The sequence below is a fragment of the Trachurus japonicus genome, chromosome 14 (genome assembly GCF_045865225.1).
Source record: "Trachurus japonicus isolate A0001 chromosome 14, Traja_1.0".
NCBI classification, from domain to species: domain Eukaryota; kingdom Metazoa; phylum Chordata; class Actinopteri; order Carangiformes; family Carangidae; genus Trachurus; species Trachurus japonicus.
The window spans coordinates 8,762,675-8,789,525 of record NC_140920.1 but is presented as its reverse complement, the minus strand read 5'-3'; the positions used below and the strand labels follow the sequence as shown (position 1 = coordinate 8,789,525).

Sequence of the window (26,851 nt, the reverse complement as noted above, 5' to 3'; positions counted from 1 at the left end):
CAATTAAAGCCGGACATAGACATGACACACTGCACTGGGTTCATGAACCAGCAGGCCTTCCTGTGTAATCCCCATACAGGATTCTCGGCCCCTTGTGCCCTTCAAACAAACTCAACAAGACTTGACACAATACACACACACACACACTAAACTCAACCCTCCCACACAGCTCCTATACCCCGCAGCTAAGAGTCTCTGACACAAACATACACACACCAGGGATCCACATATATAAAACATACACATGAACACAAACATTATGCTCCTCGGAGAGGTTTGCATCACCCCTCAGACATTCATGTGGCCTGAATATTATGGGTTAAAGAATTAAAAAATAACTGCTCCGAGTCAGACGAGGATGTAAGCACGCAGCAAAAAAAAGAGAAGCACGGAGGGAGATAGAGAGATATTTCCATCACGAGCCATGAGCCAGGAAAGAGGGTATGGGTGATTTGTTGGCTCAGGAGAGGTAAGCGATATGTAGCAGTGAATGGCCAGTAATCATGTTTATGAGGGGGAGATGGTTCTGGACTCCTGGTGAGTCTGATTGTGTTTTCTCTGGCTCCCAGCTTGGGCCCGAGTACACCCCTACCAGGCCATTGTGATTGAAGTATGCACTCTAGCTCGGCTTCTCCTTAGGGGGTAAAAAGGTGCGTGTAATACTGTTTGTGTGCCTTTGCGATCCCGTGTTTACGTGCATGTTGGCCAGTGTGTACTCATAAAGAGGAATGTCAGTCGATGAAGACCTCCCATTGCAAAAAGAAAGCACCACTTCCCCTTTTCTCCTTCATGCAGCCAGTTCCCACATTGCTCTCATTGCTATGGCAACCGGCGTTCTCTCCTTGGGCTCCGCATGCATCCAATCAGAGTGAGACCTTTGTAGAGATTCCTCCGGGCTCCACTTATTCAACTTACCCCACCGGAACAGCCTCCACGCTGAAAAGGCTGGAACAAAGAGAGGAGAGACTCACTCTGCCAGGGCCTGGTATGACATCAAAAATTGGGGCTACAGGGTCGGGTTACAGGGAATGCGGAAGTAATACGTAGCCAAGAGCTGCGGGACGCATGGCAAAAGCAAAAATAGGGTGGCAGCGCATGGCCATGGCCAATTTCAGTGGAAATTATGTGGAATAGGATTTGTTATTGGAAGCCTCAGAGCCTGAATACTTGGCAAGTGCTGCATGGCTCTGGCACTGGTTTAAGCTTGATAAGTCAAAATGGATTCCGGCTGAGCCTATTTATGTCATTCCTGAAAACATATGGATAGGATTCAGGCGCTCAATACTTTCAACCTTCAACAATGACATTCAACACCACTTCTCCAGTCCATTAATCTTCCATGAGAATAGATTTATCATCCACAGCACTGAGGGACTGCATTCAGTCAGCATGAGCCTGAACAGTATTTATCACACCATCCTTGCTCTGTATCAGTTTCAACAATTAAAGAGCCTTATATACTTTGCTGGGTATACAGTAACATAACATAACATAACATAACATAACAGTAAAGGTCACGCTGTTTTTTTCCGATTCTGTGTATTTTGATTTGTGTCCAAGGCCTTAAGGTGTGGTAAATAATTAGCTGAGATAAATCAGTGCCATGTATTATCAACCTGAGGGCTGTCCAGAGGTCGCCACGCACAATCGCTCTGTGCTTCTCTCATTCTAATTATATATCTGGAGAGTAGATACAGCCGAGCCCCAGATAAACACTTGTTAACGTAGGCAGGGATGCAGGCGCGCCCCCAGCGCTTGTACAGACAAGCCGTCCGCCGGGACCTCTTGCAGGCCCCTGATGGACATTCGGCTGTTGGGGGAACTGGCAGGGTGATGGAGGCGCAGCATAATTTTGCCGGACTGCCATGTCACAAAGTGTCACAATCTGTTCCTGACAACGCGACTATATACCGCAGGCGACGAGAGAGGAAATAGGAAAGAGAAATAAAAAAGAGAGGGAGAGGAGAGAAAAGGGGGCTTGATTTGGAAGTGCCAGAGGTGGTAATAAGCATGTCTGGCCACTTCCTGGGAGACAGCCTATTCATCAGGTTGATTTAGAGTCAAAGGTGTGTGCAATTCAAGTGATCTCATGTCTTGATGGTCTGGTGAGACGGCTGTGCAGTCGGTGACAGAACCTGGCATAATGAGTGAGGGAAATACGGTGGAAAGCTCTCACCGAGGACACAATCTCGTTACTGGCACATAGGTTTTTTGAACTGATAGGAATCCAGTCGGAAAAATGTCCTACAATATGTTCCAGTTGTTACTTATGAATTAATAGGAACCGCAGATGGCATGTCTCAAAGAGTAAAGTCATCCTGTCAAAACCTTGTGTTTGAAATAACTTTGTAGTGAGATTTTAGTGGTAAAACATTTCAACTTCTCCAAGTAGATTTAAATTGAAGCTGAAATTGCTTCTACCTACCACACCCATTCTTGTTAAATGAAGCTTTATCCTTTTTTTTTTTTTTTTGAATGGGCTCCATGTGTGGATGTGCCATCACCCTGTGTCCCTCTACATGACGTGTATTTTTGTAGGGGTATTAAGCTGACTGCCATGTGCCATTTTAGTTCCCCATTTTTTACATCTGGATAACAGGATAGAAAACAACATTTCTGTTTTCTCAAGTGTTTCAATCTGCCCTGACAAGCGACTTCTTTACATCACCGTTTAAAAACCATTAAACGGTCAAAACGACTGTCAAGTAATTCCTGCTCTGCATCTGCTGCTCATTTCACACCGTCACTAGTATATGCACACACTGGGGCCTCGGCAGAGAGTACGATCCCATGATAATGAGCTAATTATAGGTACAACATTCCTACTTCCATATCTAAATGCTTGTCTCTAATAGGAAACATTTCAAATTATTGAGAAGCAGAGAGAGAAAGAGACGGATAATTGATGCAAGCAATTACAAGTTCTGTGTCGGAGCAAATTGGCCAGCATATCTGGACATGTAGGGGGACTGTGACCTCATTTACATCAGAGTGTCAGGAAATAATTGGAGAATGTACTGAGGAGGTGGGATGGGCATAGTGTAACACAGACCAGCTCTGGTCACATTACATAAGCAGTTCAACTTGGACAGTGTGATTCAGTTCAGACAAGGAGCTTACGGAAAAGACTGTACTCCAAGGTCAAGGACAAAACATTATGTGCAGTCCTGGTATGCTCCAGCAAATATAATCATAATAGAGATCTTTACCACAACAAATATTCTTTATGACATTAATCAGTTTCCAAAAGCTGTAATTTGAGTATTTGAAATGGCTTCACCACATGCACACAGGATTCTGAACAGGCTGTCATGTTTTCATCGGAAAGCCAGTAATAACTGACTTCAGTCTTACTAGCCATTAGAGAGACTTTAGCTGTGTTTGGGCTGAAACCGCTTCAAAAGCGCGGGGAGACGATGTGCTTGACTTTTAACAATATCACTTCCAGATGTTTCATTACAAAACAACTTTCAAAGACTTCACCGCAAGAAAACGCTCTCGTGTGAGGAGCCAGGACACACGAGTATGGATTTCAGGAACCCACAATTTTCACATTTTCATTTCAGTCGGAAAAACCAGCATGCAAATCTGTCTGGAGTAACACCAATAAAATGCAAGTATAAATAATAGTGTTACATCCCCAGCCCAGCGCACAAATCATTACCCCATGTTGCAGCAAGCGTTTCATACCACATACTATTTAAAGGTGTTATCCAAAAACATGAGATAGCATTATATGGGTATTGATTTGATGGGCAGAATTTAGTCAGTGGAACAGCAAGAAGAAGACACAACAGGAAGCTTTGGCTGACTATAAAAATGGCCACTGAAATATGGGGGTGCATTCATTATCGTCTGCCTCTTGTGCCTCTCATCAGGCTGGCTAACACTGACTGGCGGGCTCTGACCCACTACTCCGCCGCTTCTCTCTATTGCACCCGTCTCTCATCAAGAGCCTTGGATGGAAAAAAAAAAGAAGTAACATGCTGTTTACTCGCAATCCCAGGCCCGTAATTGCCAATTTATTTGATAGGCAGCCGGGTAATGATGGCATTTCACCCCTTGCCGCAGAGACTAAACGGGAGTGAATCATCCCAAGCTCCCTGCCCTCCCTGATCCAGCAGACTCCCTCTGCTCAGGACTGCTGCCTGCCTGAATGCCTGCCACCCAGACTGAAGGGGTGGGGAGTGGTGGTGGGTGGGTGGGGGGGGAGAGGGGGGAGGCTGCCATGTCAGCTTCAAACAAACCCAAAAGGGAACCCGGTGCTTCAGAGCAAATGCGGCTAAGCCTGCCAATTTAGCTAGGGTTTGGGGTTGAGGCAAACACAGCCGAGCTGATGTGCCATTTGTAGGCCTTAATGAGCTGGCAGGAAGGAGTGAGGAGGGGAAGGAGAGCGGGAGGAAGGAGGCTGCCAGGCCTGACCTCCTCTGGCCTCTATCTCCCTGCCAGCCAGGTTGGCAAACTCAGTTCATCTGCTTCATCGGGCCGCATGCAGTCGCTCCGTGAGGGGAAGGGAGTGCTACAGCAAATACCATTAGCGGACTGTTGGTGTAATGAACGGTGCGGGTCAAAGCTAGCCGCTGCCTCACACTGCTCCCTGGAACTAACGAGTGACTTAGATGCTCTCTCTTTGTGTGTTTGCACTGCGAGGGAGCAGCATTAGTAGTCCAGTTGCACTGTGCAGTGTTGCAACAAAAATACGTTAACATTTCAGGAGAACAAGCGCATGGACAGACATAGCAATGTAAAAAACACTTCAGGCACCTGAGCGTACACCTGTAGAAAATACTGTTTTACAGCAAATGAGCTCTGTAAGAGATACAAAAGCAAATTTCCACTGTGTTTTTAAACCATTGGACAATAAAGTCTTCTTATCTTATCTTATACATTAAATTAAATAGTTTGGTTTTTTTTGCTTTGCTTTTTTATGTCTCTCATTTCCATTTTCCTCTATTTTGAGTAGCAGGAGCAGAGTTTTGCAACCAAAGCTCTGACTTGCACCTTTTGCAACTTGTAAAGTGGGTTTTTTAACAGTGCGGCTGAAGGGGATTGTTCAGAAACCTGCAGGGACCAGAGACCAAGACTGACACAATGTGACCATCTAAAACGGCATGTGGGTCTAAAAGTCCTACTACGTCATGCTCCCATGCTTTCTGCAGCTCACGCTCAGTCTCCTGTGGGGTGTCTCACCAGGGCTGCTGCTCCTTCTATCCTCCAGAGTGTAGTGAGTGGCTGAAATGCCAGCTCAGTTGGAAGTGATTATAGAGAGGGCAATACTGTAGATGCTTCCTGAATGAGTCAGTAGCTGGGAGAGTCAAATTCTGCTTGACAAAACTGCCATTTTCAAAATGAACATAATTTGAGTCATTTTACTGGAACATTATCGTGAAAACCAAAGAAAGAAACAGATAGAAAAAATAAAACAAAATAACAGAAACTGAACAAGTTGTATGAGAAGCAACAACGATATGTAGGACTATAGAGGTGACTCAAAGAAGAAAAGAAGGGCAGACTATAAGATGATGTAACTGTTGTAATGTATTTCATTAGTGTGTAATGAGTCAAAACACACACTATTACAACAGTGTGGTCTGAAGGAAGGTGAGTAGATGGCCAATGGCCAGTGAGGTCAAATACTATACTGTTCCCAATGTAACAGTTAAACCGAGCCTATATTAGGGCACGTGGGGTCACTGAGGCTCTAATGAGAATGAAAATGGTGTGAAATGTGCTGTGACCTTCACGGTCTCCAGACCTGAACCCAGTTAAACACCTATAGGAGATTTTAGACCAGTGTGACAGACGGCGCTGTCAATCATCATCAACAACAAACCAGAGGAGGAAACATCTTTTGGAAGAATTGTGTGTTGTTTAATGCAAAGAGCTTTGAAGCTGTTTATAGTGGTTTGTGTGTGGTGGCCGAACATCTTACTAAGAAACTTTTTGGTGATTTGTATTTTAATTTGTTACCATCTGTATTTTGCTGGTTAAGTATTTGTTAAATATTTACCTCACTGAGATCATGACAGGTGACAAATTGTGTGCTTTTCTGATTATCTATGACAAATCACAGTTAAGCGTATTCGTCATCCATAGGTTAAGTGCTTTCAAATCTCCATTTGCCCAAGATTTGCTGCTGCACAGTCACCGCGGCTCCGGCCTGACAGAAATCAGCGAGTATCATTTCAATTTCTGTTGTCAACATCAAATTACTTATTTCATTTCATGCCCAGTCAAGCATCGTAAAGCTACATGCAGAATCAGTTTTGCTTCAGTTGTTCGGCCATGTCTTTCTCAAAGACTAGCTCGCCTCCCAACTGACAGCTTTAATTATGGCCAGATATCTGATCGCTTCGCTGTGGATTCTCCACACAAATCAAAGAGCAGGGGTGGGTGGGTGTCTGGCAGCAAGGTCCCTGAAGCTCGCTCGCTTCACATCTCGGAATACTGTCGCAGGGCGCGGGGACACATAGCCGCTCTTTCTTCTGTCAGTTAATGCTCGCCTTCAGCTCCTCCACAAGGAGCGAGGGCCGGGGTAAGTAGCGTCTTTTTTTTGTTTCAGTCATAGAACAACCCTTTGGGAGAGAGAGAGAGAGAGAGAATGTGTGCATGTATGTGTGTGTGTGTGTGTGTGTGTGTGTGTGTGTGTGTGTGTGTGTGTCTGTGCACGATGCAAATAGTACTCTTCACCTGAAGAACTCCAGAAGTGCACTCAGGATGTTTAACATTCAGCACTAAGTGCTCTGCTGAGGCTGAAGTTTACAGCTTTAAGACCAAGACAAGTCTTGAAGAAATTGATTTTCTCACGTTCATAACTTACCTTTTGTCTGTGCGACACATTGTAGGTGCAAGGCCGCGCACACAAACGACACTTGAATCATGTAACTGCCGTACAATTTAAAACATCCACGCAGATGAGCAATGCGACTCGATCTCGGAGATTAATCTGCTATACATTTCATACTTTTATTTCCTTATGTAAAATATATTGCAGTTATTAACCACAAAATATTGCATGAAATAAATGTATTCTCAAAGTGTGACATTTGTACCGCAGTACCTCACTTCCTTTCTGGCCAATTGAATAGAATTTTGTTCAGGAAATGCCATAACTCAACATCCTTCTCCCAATAGTCCTTCTGCTGATATATAATATTTAAACAGGACATTTTAATATGAATACAATGAGTGATTACAGCCTGAATCTCTTGATTTTCTTTTTTTTTTTAGATATGAAAGTGTCAGAAGAGAAGCTGAACAAAGTTTCCACTGAGCTTGTTTGTTAATGTACTCACATCTGTCAGCCTGTCTCTGGAGCTGCTCCTGAAGGAAGGCTTCGACTCTCCACTTACACTCTCGCTGTCGCTGTCCTTGCAGTTGTTCTGCCCTGGCTTCAGCTGGGGAAAAAAAAAAAACACAAACACAAGGAGACCAAGGGTTAACAATGTGAAGCAAAACTGTTAACACAGCAGTTTAGAGCTGTGCATGGATAACGTTGGCTCGCGAAGGCATCCCACAGAAATTGGTTCATGAATATGTGAGAACTGGCAGGAGCTACAGCGCTGTCTCTGTAAATCTGTCATGTTTCTGAGCCTATTCAGCGCCCGTCACTCTGCTTGCCAATGATAGACGCCATCTGATCTCGCAGTATGAAACTCCTCTCAGCACCGCGAAATAGAGAACGGGGACAAAGACCCCTCCAGAACCTTCAAATGGAGCCACTATCCTCTCCTAGCAGACACCACATGCTGAGGCAGCAGGAGCTCAGCAAGTGTCATCCTCTAGACACTCTGTTCGAGATGCAGCAAAATGACATGAATAAAGAGTAGGACGTGCCAATCTGCGAGCATCTGAGGCCCTTCAAATTCTGGAGAACAATAAAAGGTTCTTGGGGAGAGCGTGGAGCTGAGTGAAAGGAGGTGGGGTCTGCTACTCCCTGTCCAAGTCTGCGATTGATGTCCTCTGAAGCTCCCATGCTGCTCCTTCCAGACCAGACAAACGCTGCAGGTTTCATTTCAAAGCACATAAAAAGCTGTCTTTATGGGACAGTGCAGTAAATGGCTCCTCTGCCACCTAATAGGAAAGAGCGAGGCGCTGCACACACAAAGAAACTTGGATGAGAAGATGATGGCACTCCTGTCTGCTGCTGCTCCGGAGGGAAGGGACAAGGCTACACTATATGGTTTTTTTCTTTTTCCTTTACCTCTCTGTCACTATTCTCTTTTCAGGTATCGGCCATCATTTAGTGCCTTGAAAGGGCAGGAGGTGGAGGAATACCAAAAAAGAACCCTTGAGCTGCGCAGATAATTAAAATGAAAATGTTCCCTTTTCTGCAGCCATTAGCGCTGTGAAAGGAACCCTATTCCTTGGGAGAATTGCATGATGGGTGGAAGGCGGGTTGGATTTGCCAGAGTGCTGAACGTGATAAGAGAGTCGGAGCGCTGGGAATGCCTGATGGGCCCTTTTGACTGTGTGTGTGCACATGTCTGAACGATGTGTGTGTACATGTCTGTGCGGTCAGACAGCGCTGAAACAAGGTAGAGGGGGAACACACAAGAATTGAATGCGCTGCGTGCTGCACACATAAACACGCGCACACCAATGCCCCTGCACTGTGATAGCACTAATTACATCCAACACATTTTATTCCCACAAAAACCAGGGCGTATTTTCTCTCTTTTTCTTGTAAATGCCAGCTTGTCAGAGGGGAGTATACATATTTTTTAGAAAGAAAAGGGGAATAATATCTCATCCACACTGGCCCTGTGAACTGATCCTTGAAAAAAGGGGGCGAGGGATGCTGTTTATGCTCAGGTCTGTGGCTCCTTCATCAAAACATGTTGACCTATAATATTTATTAACCACCCGGTGTCCCTGCTGACAATGCTGGGCAGTGCTTGCCAGCAGCATACTCATGTATTTATGAATGTGCACACAATATGCAGACCTCTCTGGAAGCTGCTGCTGCTGACTCCTGCACCAAAGACATGATGGCCGCCCACGACCACACTAATATATGGTAAGCTTACAAAGAATATCCCGAAGCCAGTGTGTGGGACAGATATATAGAGATTTTGTCTGTTATTAATCAGTGTGGTATCAAACAGACTCTGTGATAGCGAAACCACATAATCACACCGTCTGTATTCTGGCTTATCAGTGGGAACGTACTCCATGAAATCAGAAATCTTGCACAAATTTAACTATGTGTAATGTCTGAAGAACACGTCTAATAAAGACATTCCAATAAAGAGCGGCTCATCTTTCAGGGCTATTACATAGCTTGGGACCTGATTACACAGCTATTTGAAAATGTATCCCTCAGCTTGTTCCCTTTAATTTCCCCCTGAGCTCCCTTAAATTACTTCAGAGAATTGTGTTTTTTTTTTTTTTTTTCTTCATCCACTCTACCCTTTCTGGGGTTCAGATGATGGATTCATTTCTTTTTATGATGTGATTAATGGATTTCTTAAGCAAATGGAGGGAATGCTGGTGGTCAGAGACATCAAAAAGTGAAGCTGGAATTTAATGACCTGCTGTCTGATGATAAATCTAAATGAGAAGCCCATGTGTGTGGGTGCTGGGGCCGTCTCTGCGACCTCTTCTATAATGGTGCTGATCTGATCACTCCCACTTGTTACGGCGTGCGAGTCATTCTCTATATTTTTATAGCCTCTTAAACTTAGCTTCAGTTTTACCTCCTGTAATGAAAACCAGTGCACTTCACTGCATCTAAGGCGGAGAAGGAGACGTGCGGGTGCGCAGATGCCCCAGACTGCTGTGCTGTACTGATGCAATAACATAAAGACATTAATTAAGATGTAGGCCGAGGCATATGGATGTATTTATTTAATGACCTTACTGTATCTGCGCAGCCTGGGTAAGAACTGGCCCTGCAGGAAGATAACAAACAGATGGTTTTAATATTCCAGAGGCTAATTTCACAACAATTAAAGACACAGCGAGACATTAGCATCTAATGAAACATTTAAACTACTAGTAAGTGCATCTGCCATTAATTTCTACACAGTGAGGTCTTGTTTTCCTGCAATCTGTTCTGTGTTAGGGCATAAAGTTTTTTTTTTTTTTTCCTCTTCCTCATCTCTCTTTCTAGTCTGAATTTACTGAAGGAGAGAATCAACAACTGTTTTCAATCAGCAGACAGCGTGATGCTTTGGAAGAGCGCAGCTGAAACCTCAGTATGAAACAGTTCAGTCTGCAAGTTTGAGAAATCATTAAACATTTGTTATAAATCATTCTTCAAAAAAAAAAAAAAAACACATAAAGGCGAGCGGCTATTCAAACTGTTATCGTCCTACTTTGTTTGGATAGTCCAGTGGTGACAACAGATTGTTCATTCAAATGATTATAATGCGTCTGTAATGTCTTTGTACTTAGATTCAAGTGATACACAGATGAAAAGCAGTACAATACAACGTTGTATTGTCTGCGGAGATACAGCAAACATATTTTGTCTTACATCTGTTTTCACTCGAAGTCTATGTTACCACTCAGTCAGCATCTAAACTATAACTGTGGCAGCACTGTCACTACACACATGGACTTATCCACCAGAATCATGTGAAATCTTAATGTGGAGGAATTTTAAAACAAAGCCTTGCCGTGTTTGATGCTTTGCAGAATTCAGAAATGTGCATTTAGTCTTTTAAGCCCTCGTCTCTGAGACACTGATCACTCTGCATGACAACATGAATCTGCAGAGACAAATACCACGGTAAAACTAATTAAAGCAATCATATTACTTGTAAAAAGAAAAAGAAAAAGAAAAAAGGGGGAAAGCTAACCCTGTCTTATCAGATAATATAGAAACAAATTAGATGTCAGTGACTTCCTTTTCAAAGCTCTACCATGGTATTGATTTCCAATAATGTGTCAGAAGATTGTCATTTCTTGACTATAGCCTCGACCACAGGTAAGTGCGTTTCCTAGAACCTACTGCATGTTCACTAACACTCTCCGAACCTGAGTTTCAGTAAGTCCTAACACACTGTACATGAGAAATATCTATAGAACGTGGCATTTCAGCATCTGCGTTCAAGGTCAGACTGAAATAAACAAGTGCCTTTATAGAAAAGCCTCACAGCAGCATTATTGGGGGCAGCCACGTGAAATACAAAAGGTGTTGATGAACGTCTGGTATAAAAGCTTCACAAAATACTAATCTTTGAGATGTTGACCGAAGCACGAGACGACAGACACCTGTCTTAACGAGACAAAGGGTTCGATTAAAGAGAACAAACGCTGTCGTTTCAGTATTGTTGTTAGTGGCAGTAGAGGAGTGAGAGCGCTGGAGAGAAATGACTCAGAGCCATGTGCAATAAATACAGCACAGCCCCGGTCAGAGTGAAAATGATACGGTATCCAATTCAACACTGTTCCCACTTAAAAGTACACTACAGCTATTACAACATTGTCTCGAACATGTGGAGTCAATTATTTTCTCACTTACAGAAAAGTGCTCACCATTGCCATAGTGGAATTTTACAAGTGTATTGACCTATTCTCAAGGGGCTGCTCTATAGACTCAATGCAATCAAGCACAAAAGTAGGCCTGCTAACATTTCTAACCACAAAGGCCTTTTTAAACAGAGCCATACACAACCAGCCTCGCCCCGGCAGCTCCACCCCACCCCAACCCCCCATCCCTCATCCTACAAAGGGGAAAAAAAAGAGAGACAGAGAACTGGGCTCGGTTTTCTGTACTAGCCTCAGTGGGATTCTGTAGCCATCAGCTCCTGGTTTCCCTTAGTTACGCACAACAGCAGCTGCGGAGCTCGGCGGTAATAAAACCTGGAACAATTTAACAGCTTTTATTGTTCTTCTGTGGCTTTCAGAACAGCTAACCTGTCCTCTCAGGATCTGGCAGAGAGAATCCCACTAGGGCAGCAATGAAAGAGGATCTCATTTACCTAAAAGCGCTTATAAATTTTTAATTTGCTTTAACAAGTAAATTAACAAGTCCCTCATTTGGGAAGTTTTATGGCTGCTTGCCACTAAGGGAGAACCATGAAAGTTTTATAGATAATCCACTACCTAGACTGTGTTGCTGATAATAAATTGTCTATTTCCTGCGGCGCTGTCAAATCCCCTTGGTTCCCACTGACTACACTTTGAATATCTGCTGCATGCTACCTTCAGAGGTCTATATACCAGGGCTATTAAAGTGCTCGGGAGCTTCATGACTCAACAGTTAAAATGAACAACTTGAAGAATTTCTGTCGACTTTATACAGGCGCTCTCCTATAGCCTTAGGAGATGCCATTGCCAAACATTAGACCATATTAAGCACTGCTGCTAATAATGTCCCTACCAACCTCCTCTACATCACATCAGCCTCACAGAGAGCCCATCTAGTAAAAAACCTCCCTGGGCTGGTTGACAACAGCAGTTGGAAACTGCTAGGCCTATTTAAGTTGCAGTCGGCTTTATCTGAAGAGACTGTTATGTGAAAAGAGGGGCTAAGGGCTGTAAGAGTGGATGGGGGGGGGGGGGGCTGACAACCGGCCCCACGTCATCTTCCTGACAGTGGCTATGTGGGCGAGCCCACCAGTGTGGCCTGGCTCTGACCCTGTGCTTTGGCTCTGAGGCCCAGCTGCTTTAACTGCCACAGACAGGAGCCCCCGCCCGGCCCTCTCCTCACCCATAACCCCCTCTGCCACCCTCGGTCACAGCCTGTCACTGAGCATCAGTGCTTGGCTTCCATTGCCCCAGATTTGTTTACTGTTAGCTGCGCGTGTGTGGCGAAGAGGTCGTAGGCATACAGTGTGAAGAGAACCCGGTCCTTAACGCCTCTTTTTTTATCTCTGTAGTTGAAGCATGGATGTTGTGTGTTCTCTCATCACTGTGACTAAATGACATATTGAAAATGGTTAGCATGTTTATCCCAAAGCCCGCTGTTTGCCTGTGGTTTAGACTTAACTGTCAGCCGGCAGAGTATTTTATTACTACCTAGATATGTAACCATGGGGAACCTTCATTTCCTTTCAGCGTGCTTGCACCGTTGTGTGGCAGCGATCTCGGGCGAACATGTCAGACATCATTTTTTTCTTCCAGGGGGAGAAAAATCGGTGAGGCCGAATGCCCCCACTCCCACTCCCACTCCGACCAATCTCAAGCCACAGAGGAGGAGAGCTTTCGTATAGCCTCTGTGCTGGAATGTGCAGCCAAAGAAAAGATATGGAGTCACTGAGGACTAGTCATAGCAGCCGCAGGGAGAGAGCATCCTGAGAGGAGGGAGGTGGTGGGGTGGGAAATGGAGGCCTGAGGTGCAGCAGGGGCGGTAGGGGGGGTTGTTGGGGTGGTAAACGTGGTTGAGAGCACTGTCTTGATCTCATCAGTCATACTAAGGACTCCATTTCCTCCACCGCAGGCTGGAGGCTACTAGGGCTTGTGGCTGCATTTATATATTGCCATAAATCTCTGATCTATGACGACATTACAGACAAATCAATATGCTTTTAACATCCATCCACTGCCCTGCGTCGCAATCACCCTTCTCACAAATGGTCATATAATGCTGTAGTCTGGAGGATTGAGTTATGGGGACAATTCCCAGATTTAATAATGAACTGAGCAGGTGGAGAAGTGTGTGTGTGTGTGTGTGTGTGGGCGGGAGGAGGGTGGGGGGGTATAAGAGCAGTGGGAGACCTCTACTCTCTCAGATCATATCTGAACATCTTGTTGTAGTAGCCCAGGGTGGCAGTAAACCTTTCTGCCCACTTTACACACATCCAACTCCCTGAGCTCTGAGCTTCCCAGCGTGCCGAGCAGACCCAGAGAATAATGTTACTAGATCCCTTCCCAGAATGCACTGGGGCAAAAAAATGTCTGACTGCCCAGTTGAGCACTCATCACCACATACCTTCCCATCAAAGACTTTTGCGTGCAATTAATTACATGACTTCCCCAACTCTTTAATCTGCGCTTCTGAGTCGTTATTTCAGTATTGGCTTTCAGAGACCCGTCCAACTAAAGCCACCGACGGCGTGCCAAATCACGGCTCCCCAAGCAGAGCAGCCTCAATAAAGAGTGGTATGGAAAAAAAAAAAAAAAGACAGCAGAGAAAAAGCCCTCTCCTATCGGCTTGCAGAGGCTATCATTTCTCTTTTTTATTGCCATTTATTTTCCTCCAGGAATTCGCTGCCAGTATATTGGCAGGCCTTCCAGTAGATGGAGGCAATGAAATTTAGCGCAGACACTTAACACTGGGTCAAGCCTTGTGTGCAGCTCATGTGTGGTGGTAATATGATAGACAAACGCTTCTAGTTTAGGGAAAGAGGGCTTTTTTTATGTTACAGGAATAGCAGTGGTGTGCTCGCTGTGACATGCGCTATATTGAAAGTGAGGAAAATATAAAACCGGAGCCTTTAAGAAGGACAGAGAACATACAAACACTGGTGACACTGCGTGGGTGTTTATGAGGGACAATCTAAATAGGTAAAACCTGTGCTATTATGCAAACCCCTTGAAATACAGACCTTGTTGCTTGTATGTGATATGATAAATAAAGCTATATAATATATAAGCAAAGTGACATTAATTAAAAGATATCCTCACAAGAGAAAGCTCCTCAGTAAATATGTCATTTGAATTAATTTACATCCACACTAGAACAACCGAGTTTTATATGCATTAGTGGCAATTTCAGGAAATAAGACGCAGGCGGCACTAACAGAATAACATACATACATTAACATTTAAAGGTTACGTGAGTTAAAATCCTTTCATTTTATTTCAGAAAACATTACATCATTCACTCGTATTAATTACAATACCAGTGAATACCAATGCTCATTACCACCGTGCATGTCGCGCCGTGTATGAAAGTATCTAATAACCCACGGTATGTTAAAGAGAAGGTCGTGGGGTCAGAAGCTGATCTCTGGTCAGCAGGTGGATAACAGGTAGTCCTGCCTATCAGGCCTCATGCTGTGGCTTACTGCGTGTAAACCAACAAGAATGATAGCGTCTCACCTTACCTGCATTCAGCTCCATCCGCACTGCTATTTCGGGGGGATTAAGGGGGTTGGGGGTCGTAAAATCTGATGGCAGGATATACATTTCCTATTTGGCTGACCCAGGGTGTCTGCCTGCGGGGGCCAGGACTGTTATCACTAATCCCGGCTGTAAACGTGCTCATTTAGCCATCCTTCTGAAATTCATATCAGTCGTTATCAAGTCATAAAACAAGAAAGTGCTGCAGTCCCCCTGTATTAATAGCAGCCTGAGTTTGCCTGCTTCACGAGGAGTATGTCAGCAAACATCTGCTCTGGCTGCTTTAACAGACCGGTAATGGGGGGACCAAAAAAAAAAAGGCCAAGGGCAACAAAAACACAGCCAAACAACATGATTGTAACTGAAATAATCAGGACTTCAGAGGCAGGAAATAAATCATGTGTAACGCGCAACGCAGTGTTCTTCTGATGCAAAGATGGTACAGTGCAGTACATAAAGCCATGATGATGACGAGAGAAGAGAACGTTGTCCATTAACATTATAGTGGAGCCACATTAACAGTGTATACCTGATTCCCTTTCATCTGACTGGTCATAAAAATGCAGCTGGAATGTGGCCGTAATGGGGCGGTAAGCAGCAGACAGGCTGGAGAGAGCTTAGAGAAAACAATCTCTGCATTGTTTCAGTGCTGCCTTCATGTGCCGTCGGGATTATTATTACGACTCAAGCACAAAGTCGTACAAATACAAGTGGAAAAGAGGGAATAGTCCACAATACCAAAGCTCCATGCAGAGATGAGACAACATGTGGCAACGACTGATTTGTCATGTGATGTCATGACATTAAACTGTGCTCCAATAATACTCTACCTTAGATTTATTTCTACTGACTGCAAATCATTTAGAGTACATCTTTTTAATTACTGTAGATGCTGCTTCTAATAAATATCTCAAAAACTTCATCACTTGGCCTTACAGTACATTTTATCTTCCGCATCCACAAGTACATGAGGGTCTGACTGAGTGACATCATTTTTGTATGGGAGGCTCTGTGCTGTCACAACAAATTGTACCCTACAATTTGTTGCCACACCATGTTACATCAGCACCTACTGTGCATGTGTCCTCCATGTGGATTAGAAATAGCATAACATGAACAACTGCACCTCTGTGGTCTCCTCAAGGCATGTACCTACTGAACCTACTGAACTTGTTTTGGTGTTGAATCACTTGAAAGCACTATGAGTTACTATAAGTGTTTATAAATCCACCTTTACTGCACTGCACATCTCATATCCGCTGACTTTCATAATGTAGATGTCAGTGACCTTGGTAAGTGTACACACAAAGAGCGTAGGCCTATGCTATATTAAAAAAATGCTAAATTCAGAAGGTTTCTGAGTCGCATGCTTTTACATTTACAAATCCGAGTCTACAGACCGCTGCCGTGTAAAAAACACGCTGTTTGTTCTTCATTAGTACTAAACCACACACTCATTTTTTTGCACAGTGCTGGGATGCACTTAAACTTTACAACCCCTGATGGTAGCTGTGGTTTGAGACTTCCTGCCCATCACTACAACCAAGCCAGCCACATATGTAATGGGGACATATGCACTTAAGTAATCAGTGCTGGCAAAGACAATGAAAAACAATTCTAATGTCAGTCATTGCTCTTTGTAAGTCTTCTACAAAGGAATCTAGTGACAATAACAACATTCATAACTCAACTTCTGACAGTCAGCATTCAGAATTAACAACACAGCAACTTTAGAAAACTCAGATGATTTGATGTGAATGGTTTCAGAAAGATATTCATGACAGAAGTGAATGCGGCACAAAATACATAAAAGTTTCCAATATGAAAACGGACTTTCCACAATTATTACACAGCTATGTACCGAGTTTGAAGCTGTAAAACTATTTCAGTAGCAAAGCTGGAACCACTTTGGAAACCTAAGTCGTTCCTTGACAAGCGTCCATACAGCAGCAGTGACTCTGTTGTTCCCATAGTACCTCAGTACATTAAGTTTATACACGAAGACTGTTCGTTGTTGTAAACTTGTCATGTCTTCAGCTATGGAAAAACAATCCCTGACTTTACTTTCTCCAACATAAAGAAGTCAAATCCCTTCCAGCTTCATGATTTAGACCGACAACGCCGCAGTGAGAGCAGCGACCTACCACGCAAGACCTGACGGCATCCAGCAACGACTTGTAGAAACAGCTTCCCCACGTGTCGAAGGCAAATTACAACACACAGGGGACCTGTTACATTTCAACCTAGTTCCACATCGCTTGGCTTAAAGAGAGACTATTTAGGTGGTTTGGTGTTCTTATTTATGTTGAGAATTAAAGAAAGATCGAAATCCTGTCAGTTTTTTCCTCCTCTGACAAGTAGAGTTTTCAGCAGCTATCAGCGATCTTGGCAGAGCAGAAGAATTACTTCATGACCCTCTTTGCAAGCCATGCCCTTACTCTGTTTGTGTTTTGGTCTGGGCTTCCTCTAGCGAGTAATGGACTTCCTTCAACTCATAAATCACACTTGCACAGTCCTTTTGATTTTTTTTTTCTCTCCCCTTTTTTTTTTTTTTTTCTTTTTCCTTCACCATGTTATGTTTAGTTTACCACATCTTTGTTCGACTGAAGCTATTTTCTGTCACAAAAAGCGGCCAGACAATGCTGGCTCTCTTTCTCCTGTTCTTGGAAAGGCACTTTTACAGGCGCTGAGGGCCACAAATGTCAACCACAGGAAGGCAATTATGAGAGTAAAATTACTTCCTTACTGTTATCAATCCACTCTCTGGACCCAGGGAATGGTTAAAAGCCACCATGAAATAGGGCACAGTTAGACTTTCCTCCTGGGTCCGAGCCAAGGCTGCTAACCTTGCTATTAAAGGCCCCGACAAGCTTTGTCAATGCAATCTGCTGAATGCCTTGAGTGACACGCGATCGATATTCTCCACTCTCCCGGGTCATCACCAGTGACAGAGGCCTAAGTAATAATACAGCTCTAGCTGCCTCTCTAACTGAAATGCTTCCACTGCCACAATATTTCTTTCTTTTTTCTTTTTTTTTTTTTGTCTCGGGGCTTGTGAGCTAAATTTTCTGCACTGATCGAAAGAGGAAGATATGGAAGGTGGGGAGCGAACAGGGGAGGGTGATGAAGAATTACTACGTGTCTGGATTGATGCTGGCGAGGGTAGTGTAGTGAGTGTGGCAGGCAAGGAAGGGAGGAAGGGGGAGGGAAGAGGGAGGAGGAGGAGGAGGGGGGGCACACACAGAGGGAGGGGTGGTGGTGGTGGTGGTGGTGGGGGGGGTCTGATAAATCGAAAATGACTGGCTGCCGAGTTGTAATCTGCCAGCATCGAGCCCCCTGTAGCAACAAGCCAAATGAAAAAGCACGCTGACAGGCCCGAGAGATGGAGGGCCTGCGGTAGATTGGGGGGGGGGGGGGTGGCGCAAGGGGGGAGAGAGAGAGGGAGAGAGAGAGGGAAGACAGACAGAGGAGGGAGGAATTTTTACGTTTACGTTTGTTCCAGGTAGCGTGTGGATGATGCAGGCAGTAAATAAAGAGCATGTGTCCTCACATACACAAACTACACTATTACCGCTCCCATAGCAGTCCCATTACAATTTCTAATAAGATATAATGTAAACACGAACAGTTGGCAGTGTTGTACCACCCATCAGAAGCTGTCAATTAACTCCACAACGCTGAAATGTGTTTTATGTGTTTATATGATGGGGACTGTGTGTGTGTGTTGTGTTGTGTATACAGGCAGCTTGTAAATCTCTAGTTATATGCTATCTTTGCATTTTGCATAAATGCCATCTGAAAGGGGACGCACACACAGAGACACACACGGCGGCAGCTGTTGTGTCCTTCATGAGCAGGTGAATCAAGCTCCAACATCAAAATCCAACACAAGAGCTCCACCTACTGCAAGTGCCTCCTCTGTGCCCCTTCCTTCTTTCCTTCCTCTGCTGCTCAGACAGCCAGATGAGCTGTGGGAAAACAACAGCAGGAGACGGCCGTACACGTATACAGTCTACAGTGTGCAGCTCATTTCTATCCCTTCCATTAAATTCCAAAGTAACCTATCTCTCTGAACATTAGTGTCAGACTGAGGGAAGGCCGATCCAGACAGGGCTAATAAGGCAGCAGCAGTCTGGCCTTGTCTGGCTGCCTGATACAATGTCAGCTGCGATGAGAGCTAAGAGCTAAGCCCCCCTCTCCCCTCCTAAGTATTAAGTGTGTAAGCCTGATGCCTGTTAAACAGGGTCTTGCAGGAGCAGGGCCTGGGAGAAGGAGTCAGTCTGCCTGCCTAACAGGCCTGCTGGCCTGAATACACAACAGCACTCCCTTGCAAAAATGCAAGGTCAATTCAGCAGCAGCAGTGAGACCAAGAGAGGAGGACCTGCATTGTAATTGGGAACTCAATAAAGGACATGTGGAAAACAATGTAAGATGGTGCTGGCAGATCCCACCCACCAGGACCATAGAGAACCCAGAGCAAACAATCTGTCTGCACAGCCATCCATAACCCTACACAGAGTTTATACATCTACATCAGATGAGCTGCATATATTTAGAAATCACTAGTGGCCCAGCATGGGGCCTGATGAATTCACAAACAGCAGGAAATAGTGCCCCTGTATTTTCAACTGAATTATCTGCAGCTCTTTGTCTGTTTATCCATTGCTGCCTTTTTTTTCCACAGCGGCAGACATTCCCAGCGAGGCAACAGGGGCCCTGAATCTGTAAAGGCTGCATCTCTCCTCCCCCTGTTTCATTTGCAGACCCGTGGCTTACAGTCGGACTGTTGCAGAGAAAAGCCATCTCCCTCACAGCATGGCTGCTGTTTCAGGGCAATGCCGATCTGCTGCATGCACCCCGACTTCCCGCACTCCCACTGGGCTATTCAGGAAATCACGGCTGATACTGAGCCGTTTGTCTCCCTTTTGTGCTCACCCCTGGTCACGCTGCAACAAAAAAGAAAGGGGGGAAAAAAACCAGAGTACGGCTTTACCCCCGCCTCCTGAGGAAATGCTGAAAATTATTTCTGTAACCCCTCAGTGTGGCAATTTCGATGGAAAGCACACAAAAAGTGAATAAAACACAATTTAAAAGGCAGGCTCTGCAGGAGTGGGAGTCTGCCTGTGGCTTTCTGTGTTTTCTGGGGAAAATTGGGTTCTCAGCCTGAGGTTTATCACTTGAAACTTGAGGCATTTTCTGGAACAAAACTGGTGTAATCATTTCAAATAGGGCCGGTATGAGATGAAGACTTTATATAAGCAGCACGAGAATCCACTGAGGTCTAATCAAAGTAATACAGAAGGAACTAAATGTGGGAGTTGCGTTTAGCATTTCTGTGGCTTTCCACTGTGACAGCTTTTGTGTCAAATAGCTTTGAACTACACGAGCTGTCGATGGCATGAGAACCGCACAAACAACCCAGGAAGAAGGGATCATCACGGACTCATCAGTGAAGATTTGCTGGCTGCTGGCTGCTGGCTGCAGCACATCATATTCCTCAGCCACAATCAATTATCCTGCCATAAAACAGGCCAAAGAGGCAGCGCTCACATAATTGTGGCCAATGAGCAATAAAAAGAGGGATAACCTGCATCACAAGACCGTGTCCATCACACCGGCTGATAAGATTAAGTACAACTTCAGAGCAAAAGTTAACTGGCTGTTTGGAAAGCGATGTGACCTGGAGTGTTTAACTGATAAGAGTCTGGAATCCATTTGGCTCGGCTCAAATATTTTGTCAGGGTGACGTGCTCCGGTTTACTGTGGCCTGACCCAGCGCCGCCTCGATAACACTGATGTTCCTCTCATAAGGCGACACTTGTTTTCTCACATTAACGTCTCTGAGACGAGACAAAACAAGAAACCACGACCCAAAACAAAACCTTGTGAAACCTGTTAGTGTCACACAACACATCAGCGTGTTCCCTACATAATCACAACAGTGTATTCTGCAGAGCACATACGGTAAAGGAACTTGGACAGCGTTGTGCCTGAGTTAATTATTCCTGGCTGCTTTGTCTCATTCCCAAAACAGGTCTTAGTGAGAAAGTATCATGTCAGCAGAATCAGTTAATAAAACCATCATCTTAGTTTTTTGTCTATGAGCAAACAGCTATACCTGAAGGTGAAGGCACATTTGGGCAGTATAACAGTTTCACAATGATGGAGAGGCTTGGAGAATGAGACTGAAAGGACTGCAGTTATATGACACTTCAATTCAATCCAACAGACAAAGCAGAGAAAATGTGTGAGGCAAAATTAAAAGTAACAAGAGGCGTTGGAGGTTTGAGTGAGAAGTGCTTTTTACTTCACCAGCATCAGAATGTGAGCCAGAGAACAAGGCTAAAAACAAGCACCCGCCGCATCTAAAAGCACAATCTCGACAATCCTTTTGTCAAAACTTTCTTCATTTTTTTTTCTTGATAACTTTTCATTTAATATTGTCTGTATACTGTACAATACACTTCATGAAAGGACGCTGAGCTTTTGTAGGCCAGGAAGACGCCGAGTGCAAGCTCCAAAGAGCTAATGTCGAAATTCCCCCGAGCCGTCTTTTAAACACACGGGTAAATAATTCAGCACAGCCTGAACAAAGACTGAATCTGAGAGAGAGCGCTGGGTTCTCTTGTGTATGCTGCACTTTCTTTCCCCGTCCCACAAGAAGGAACAGTGAGTCGGGCACTTCTCTCTCTGTTCGTTGAATTTTTTCTGCTTTATTTTGAGCTTTCACAGTTGATTTTCAAACCACGAGCAGAGCTGCTGCTGCTGCTGCTGCTGCTGCTGCTCCTGCTGCTTCACTCACACTTGTGTGTTTCCTCCCTGACAGCGAGCTGCAGCACGCCAGCGTGTCACCCTCCTGCTGACCTGTGGGTGGTGCTACATGACAACACATCAGGATGAAGGGGTGGAGGAAGGACAGCAGGGATGATTGGAAAGTAACACATACAGTAGTGCAAACGCCATACAGCATTTCAATCATGGGGGTGTCAGAGTAAAAAAACAGAATACTTGAAACAAACATCATTATCCTCTGGTCTGGTCGCCTTCTTTCCCCCAGCAGGCTGAACTTCTCCTGTGGAGGAGGACGCCATTTAACTCGGCTCACCCGCAATATGCAGCCGTAGTTATGAAAAATGCTATTTTATCTTGAAAGATGGCAAAGTATTACAGGAACTGTCAAGAAAAAAACATCTGAAATAACAGCTAATTTTCTCACCCGGCAGGCTGGCTTTAAAAAATCTCAGGGAAAAATACAAATTCAAAGTAAATACCACATGACTTGTTGAAAGGGCATCTTCTCTACCGATTTTTACACATCAAAGTCTGTTTACAGGTCTGTTGGCGCTTGCACTAGTGTATATGTGAAAAAGAAAATGTATAAAGCCTCTGGTCTCTCCAGAGGGAGGAACACAAAGTCAGATCAACAGCCTCAAGCGATGTCATTTGAGTCAGCATCAGTTGTTGCTCAAGAGAGAGTTTCCTCGCCCTGGACAGACTTTAAAATATATATATATATATATAATTTTTTTTTAAATACGAAATGACACATTTCTAAAATGTGACAGGAGTCTGTAAGTTAACCTCCGCCACATGGTGCATCCAGTTTAGCTCCTGGCAAAGGCATGGTGCATCAAGGACATCGCTGGGTGCACACAAAGTCCAAATTAAATGTTAAATACTCCACATCCTGCTCGAAGGCTGGAGCAAAAACATTCAGCTAAGCTCAGTACACAGAAACACAGAAACTCTCTGTCTGTGTTCTTCTGCTACCTGGTTTTGTACTTTCCAGAAAATGACACGTACATGTTGGAGGAGAGAGTGGGCTCTGGCTCAACCTCTCTTCTTAAAACAGACTGTATAAACTGCTCCGGCAGCTCCTCTGGGTGAAATACTTTTCTTGGGCTTAGCAGCAGCACTACAGTACTACAGTATTGAGCTGAGGAGCAGAGGTTGGAGGGGATGTGTGGGGTGGCAGAGACTACCTTTGCTTGTAGCCGCGGGCCAGACTGGGAATCAGTTCAAAGATTCCCCATATAACTCTGATTAAAAATACACAATGGATCTTTTTAACTTTCATAGCTAATAATTGATGAGCACAAAGGCCCTCTTGAATTTTCCATGTGAAAGAGGAGCTGACATTCGAAAGGTTCACTGCATGTGAGCGTGTATCCCCCCCGCCCCCTCCTCCCTCCCTCCCCTCTCCACATCTTCTTGCTCTCCATCTCCTTGTAGCTGCAGGCTAATTGCAGCGATTTTAGATGATTGTTATTAAAAACAGGCGAGCGGCGGCACTTTGCAAGCTGAATCCCCTCGAGGAGAGGGCCCCGTCACACCGGGAGCGCCTGTGCATCCTAATGACTGCAATCAGGGCTTGCAAAAGCGAGGACGCCTTTGTTTTCTCCAGCGCTGTGAAGGAGGAGAGGAGATGTGCACACACCCAACAACACAACACACTCCAGCGCTCTTCAGGATGAATAAACCTGAAGAGAACAACAACAGCGGCGGCGGCTTTCTCCTTGTCAGAGCTTTACAGTGCAGTCGGTGTATGTGTCATAACACACAACACGGCGTCGACTGCTTCAACTCACACATGCACAAATACAGCATGTTTTATTTACTTTTGAAGCCTACATGTCAAGAGGCTTCATTAGACACAAAACTGAATTTTAAATTCCTGTACTGTCCACACTGGGACCAACATAATGCTAAATACCAAACAGTACAAAGGTCAGCATCCTGGTAGTCAAATGTTTGTGCACTTAGTTTTTTACATTCTGGACCTTATTTCTAGCATAAAATATGATCATTTACTCACCCAGATAACTTTGTTCTCATTACAAGTCGTTCCGATGAAATTAGCTCCAGCCGAGAGCCGCGTATATCTGTATAATGCGAGTCTACAGGGCAGTGCAATGCAGCCTCTAAATAACACATTATCTGCAGAGAAACTTGTTAATTTCACCAATATTTTGTTATGATAGGCTAGTGCTATCTCCCTTTGAGTCCGGGGTTAGCTGTTATCAACATCCGGGGTCTGTAGGTTGACCTACTGACCTCTGACCTGGATGATGTCATCTCTGAGCGCCGCGCAGCTTGTTGCTAGCGCTAATGCGATGGTTCGTTTCTGCGTGTTTCCGACTTGTCAGAACAAAATGAGCAGCTGGATGAAGTTCAGCTTCCACAGGCTTCCTCTCCTCAACCTGGACTCACTAAAGCTCCGGCTAGTTGCGTTAAAAATAGACCCGAATGCCGAAGTGGAATGATTATTATCAGAATGAGCCGGGCAGCGCTCAGATATGACATCATCCAGGTCAGAGGTCAGTAGGTCAACCTACAGACCCCGGATGTTGATAACAGCTAACCCTGGACTCAGAGGGGAATAGCACTAGCGTATCATAACAAAATATTGGTGAAATGAACGAGTTTCTCTGCAGATAATGTGTTATTTAGAGGCTGCATTGTGCTGCCCTGTAGACTCGCATTATACGGATAGGAGCTCATTTCATCAGAACGACTTGTAATGACACCAACGTTATCTGGGTGAGTAAATGATCGTATTTTATGCTAGAAATAAGGTCCAGATTGTAAAAAACGGTAATTATCCTTTAATGCACAAATTGTATTGTATGCAGTACTTTCAACATGGTAAAAGCAATGTTAAGAAAAAGCGACTTGTAGCACAGAGCTCGAGTTAGGAAACATGATCTCTGTGAACCTTTCAAACCCTGGCTCCGTTTGTTCTTTAGTTACAATGGATAACTCTGATCAACTTGTTGTGAAAAAAGTCAAAAATCCATGTATCTTAAAGCAGAGCCTGGAACAGCTAATGGAAATCAGATATTGTTCTGAACAATGAGATATTGTTCATCATTTATTTTGTTGCTCACACTGTTGTTTTATTGGTGGGTGGAAGCTGATTTTTTCCACCCCGGTGTGATAAGAGTGTAGTCAGAAACAAATTAAATGGCTTTGTTTTATGCAGCTCTGTTCATTTCGGTAAACGGTCTCTTTTTCCTGCCCACTAATAACCCTGACGATAAGCACAAATACACACACACACACACACACACATACACAAACTTACGAACAAAGAAAGCCAACAGTGTGGGTCTGCAGTAAGTACCAGAGATTTAACAGTGTGATTAATTAAATTGTAACTAAATCAATTCTAATTACCCAGCAGGCTCGGTGCTGATGCACGGCAGTGGGCAGCACAATGACCAACCACACCAGCAGTTATCTGATACAATTACAACACACAAATTACAACACACAGCAATCAGCACAAAAAAGAATGACACACACACACACACAACGCTCACTTACAACAAGCTGAACGGGAGCAGCCGGGGGCCGGCAGCTGATCGATATCAGGCCTATCTGCTGAGTTTGGACTTATGATAATAGAGGCAAAAGTGGAAGAGCAGGGAAATACATAATCAAAATAAATAAGCTCTTGTGCAGTGAGCTGACTTCATGCGCTGCGGCTTTGTGGAAATACAAGAACTACGGCCGTGAGTGAGTCGGTAATGGATCGATGGCGGAGGTGAATAGGCCGGTGGGGAGCGGTGCTTTGACTTGATCAATCAGCAACCTGCAGGCCAGCTGATGAGAAAACACTCTGACAGAACGAATTTCTTTACACCACCTTTCTGTCCCCGTCCTGCCTCTGGCTCGCTTTTGAGCCTTTGGCGTTTTTGCACACCACTGGAGGCACTTTGACTTTTTACAATGACTGACCACCACCATAGAAGTAAACAGAAAGCTAAAGGTATCTACAGTACAGCGCTCATGTCATGTGACTACGGCAGCACTACGGGTGAGGAAATAAATGAGGGCAACTAAATGTTTCACTGCACTTACAACCTATGCTCCTCCAGCAAACCGATCTGGTTACAGCTTCTCAGTAACACTGTGACCTGTCAGCCTCTGTCAGACGGTCAAAACCCTCCGTGGCCTGTGTGAAAGCACTGGAAATGTTGTTTGTTGTCTGATGCTCCATCGCTTCTCTGTAAAGCGCAGTGGGGTTTGGTAGCGAGTGGATTCTACAGCGTGGCTGAATGCAAAATCAGCTCATATGCAGACATGCGCTCAGATAGGCGCACACACACACACACACACAAAAAGAAAATACAGGACCTGTGGGCAGAGGGTCCTCCACAACACTGTAGCCTCCTCCCTGCGCATGCATAATGCATGAGAACATGTAAATACGTTATTCCGCGCATGCATTAATGATCATGGAGAAACTCGCAGTCTAAGCACCAGGGCAATTAATAAAAGATGGCGCGCAGATAAAGGCCTATACCTCCCCCCGTCTAGGAAAACCTCCACCCCACCATCCCCCACCACTTGATCCGCTGAGACACATTTCATGCCAATTCTTAACCTTGTTTTATTTCTGCGCTGCTTGGGGGTGTGGTGCAGCTGGAGCAGAGTTGAATAATGAATGGAAGCTATCAGAGTGCCCGACTACTGTAGACAAAGTGTGGTCCGCAAGTCAACACATACACACACACACACACGCCCAAGTGTGGTCCTCATTGGATGCTCTGGGGAGGAAATGAGGGGTTAACTGGTCTCTGGGGAGCTGTGAAATCAGGGCTTCATAGCCTGGAGACAATATATAAAAAACACAGACACAAACACATTCGTCTCACAAGGCAACAACAGTGCAAACAGACTTATTTTTAAATGCATGTCGCTGTCTGAGGCTTGCCCCCTCCTCATGTCTGCTACATTGGGAAAAAAAAGGGGAAGGTAAGCAGAATCGAAAATTAAAACTAGTAACTACGCACATGGAATATGGTGTGTTTGATTTAACAGGTAAGCTTTG

At 44.6% G+C, this 26,851-nt stretch overlaps 1 protein-coding gene across 4 annotated transcripts in view; it reads right to left on the bottom strand.

Moving 5' to 3' along the window:
• Positions 1–26,851, bottom strand: part of auts2a (activator of transcription and developmental regulator AUTS2 a) — a 326,493-nt gene that overhangs the window by 170,236 nt on the left and 129,406 nt on the right. For 3 of the 4 annotated variants that reach the window (XM_085797320.1, XM_085797319.1, XM_085797318.1), the window contains exon 4: positions 7,296–7,397. In XM_085797320.1, the coding sequence (XP_085653446.1) occupies positions 7,296–7,397 (102 nt within the window). Of the gene's footprint in view, positions 1–915; positions 946–7,295; positions 7,398–26,851 lie in introns of all 4 variants that reach the window. The other variant, XM_085797321.1, reaches the window with a different exon arrangement.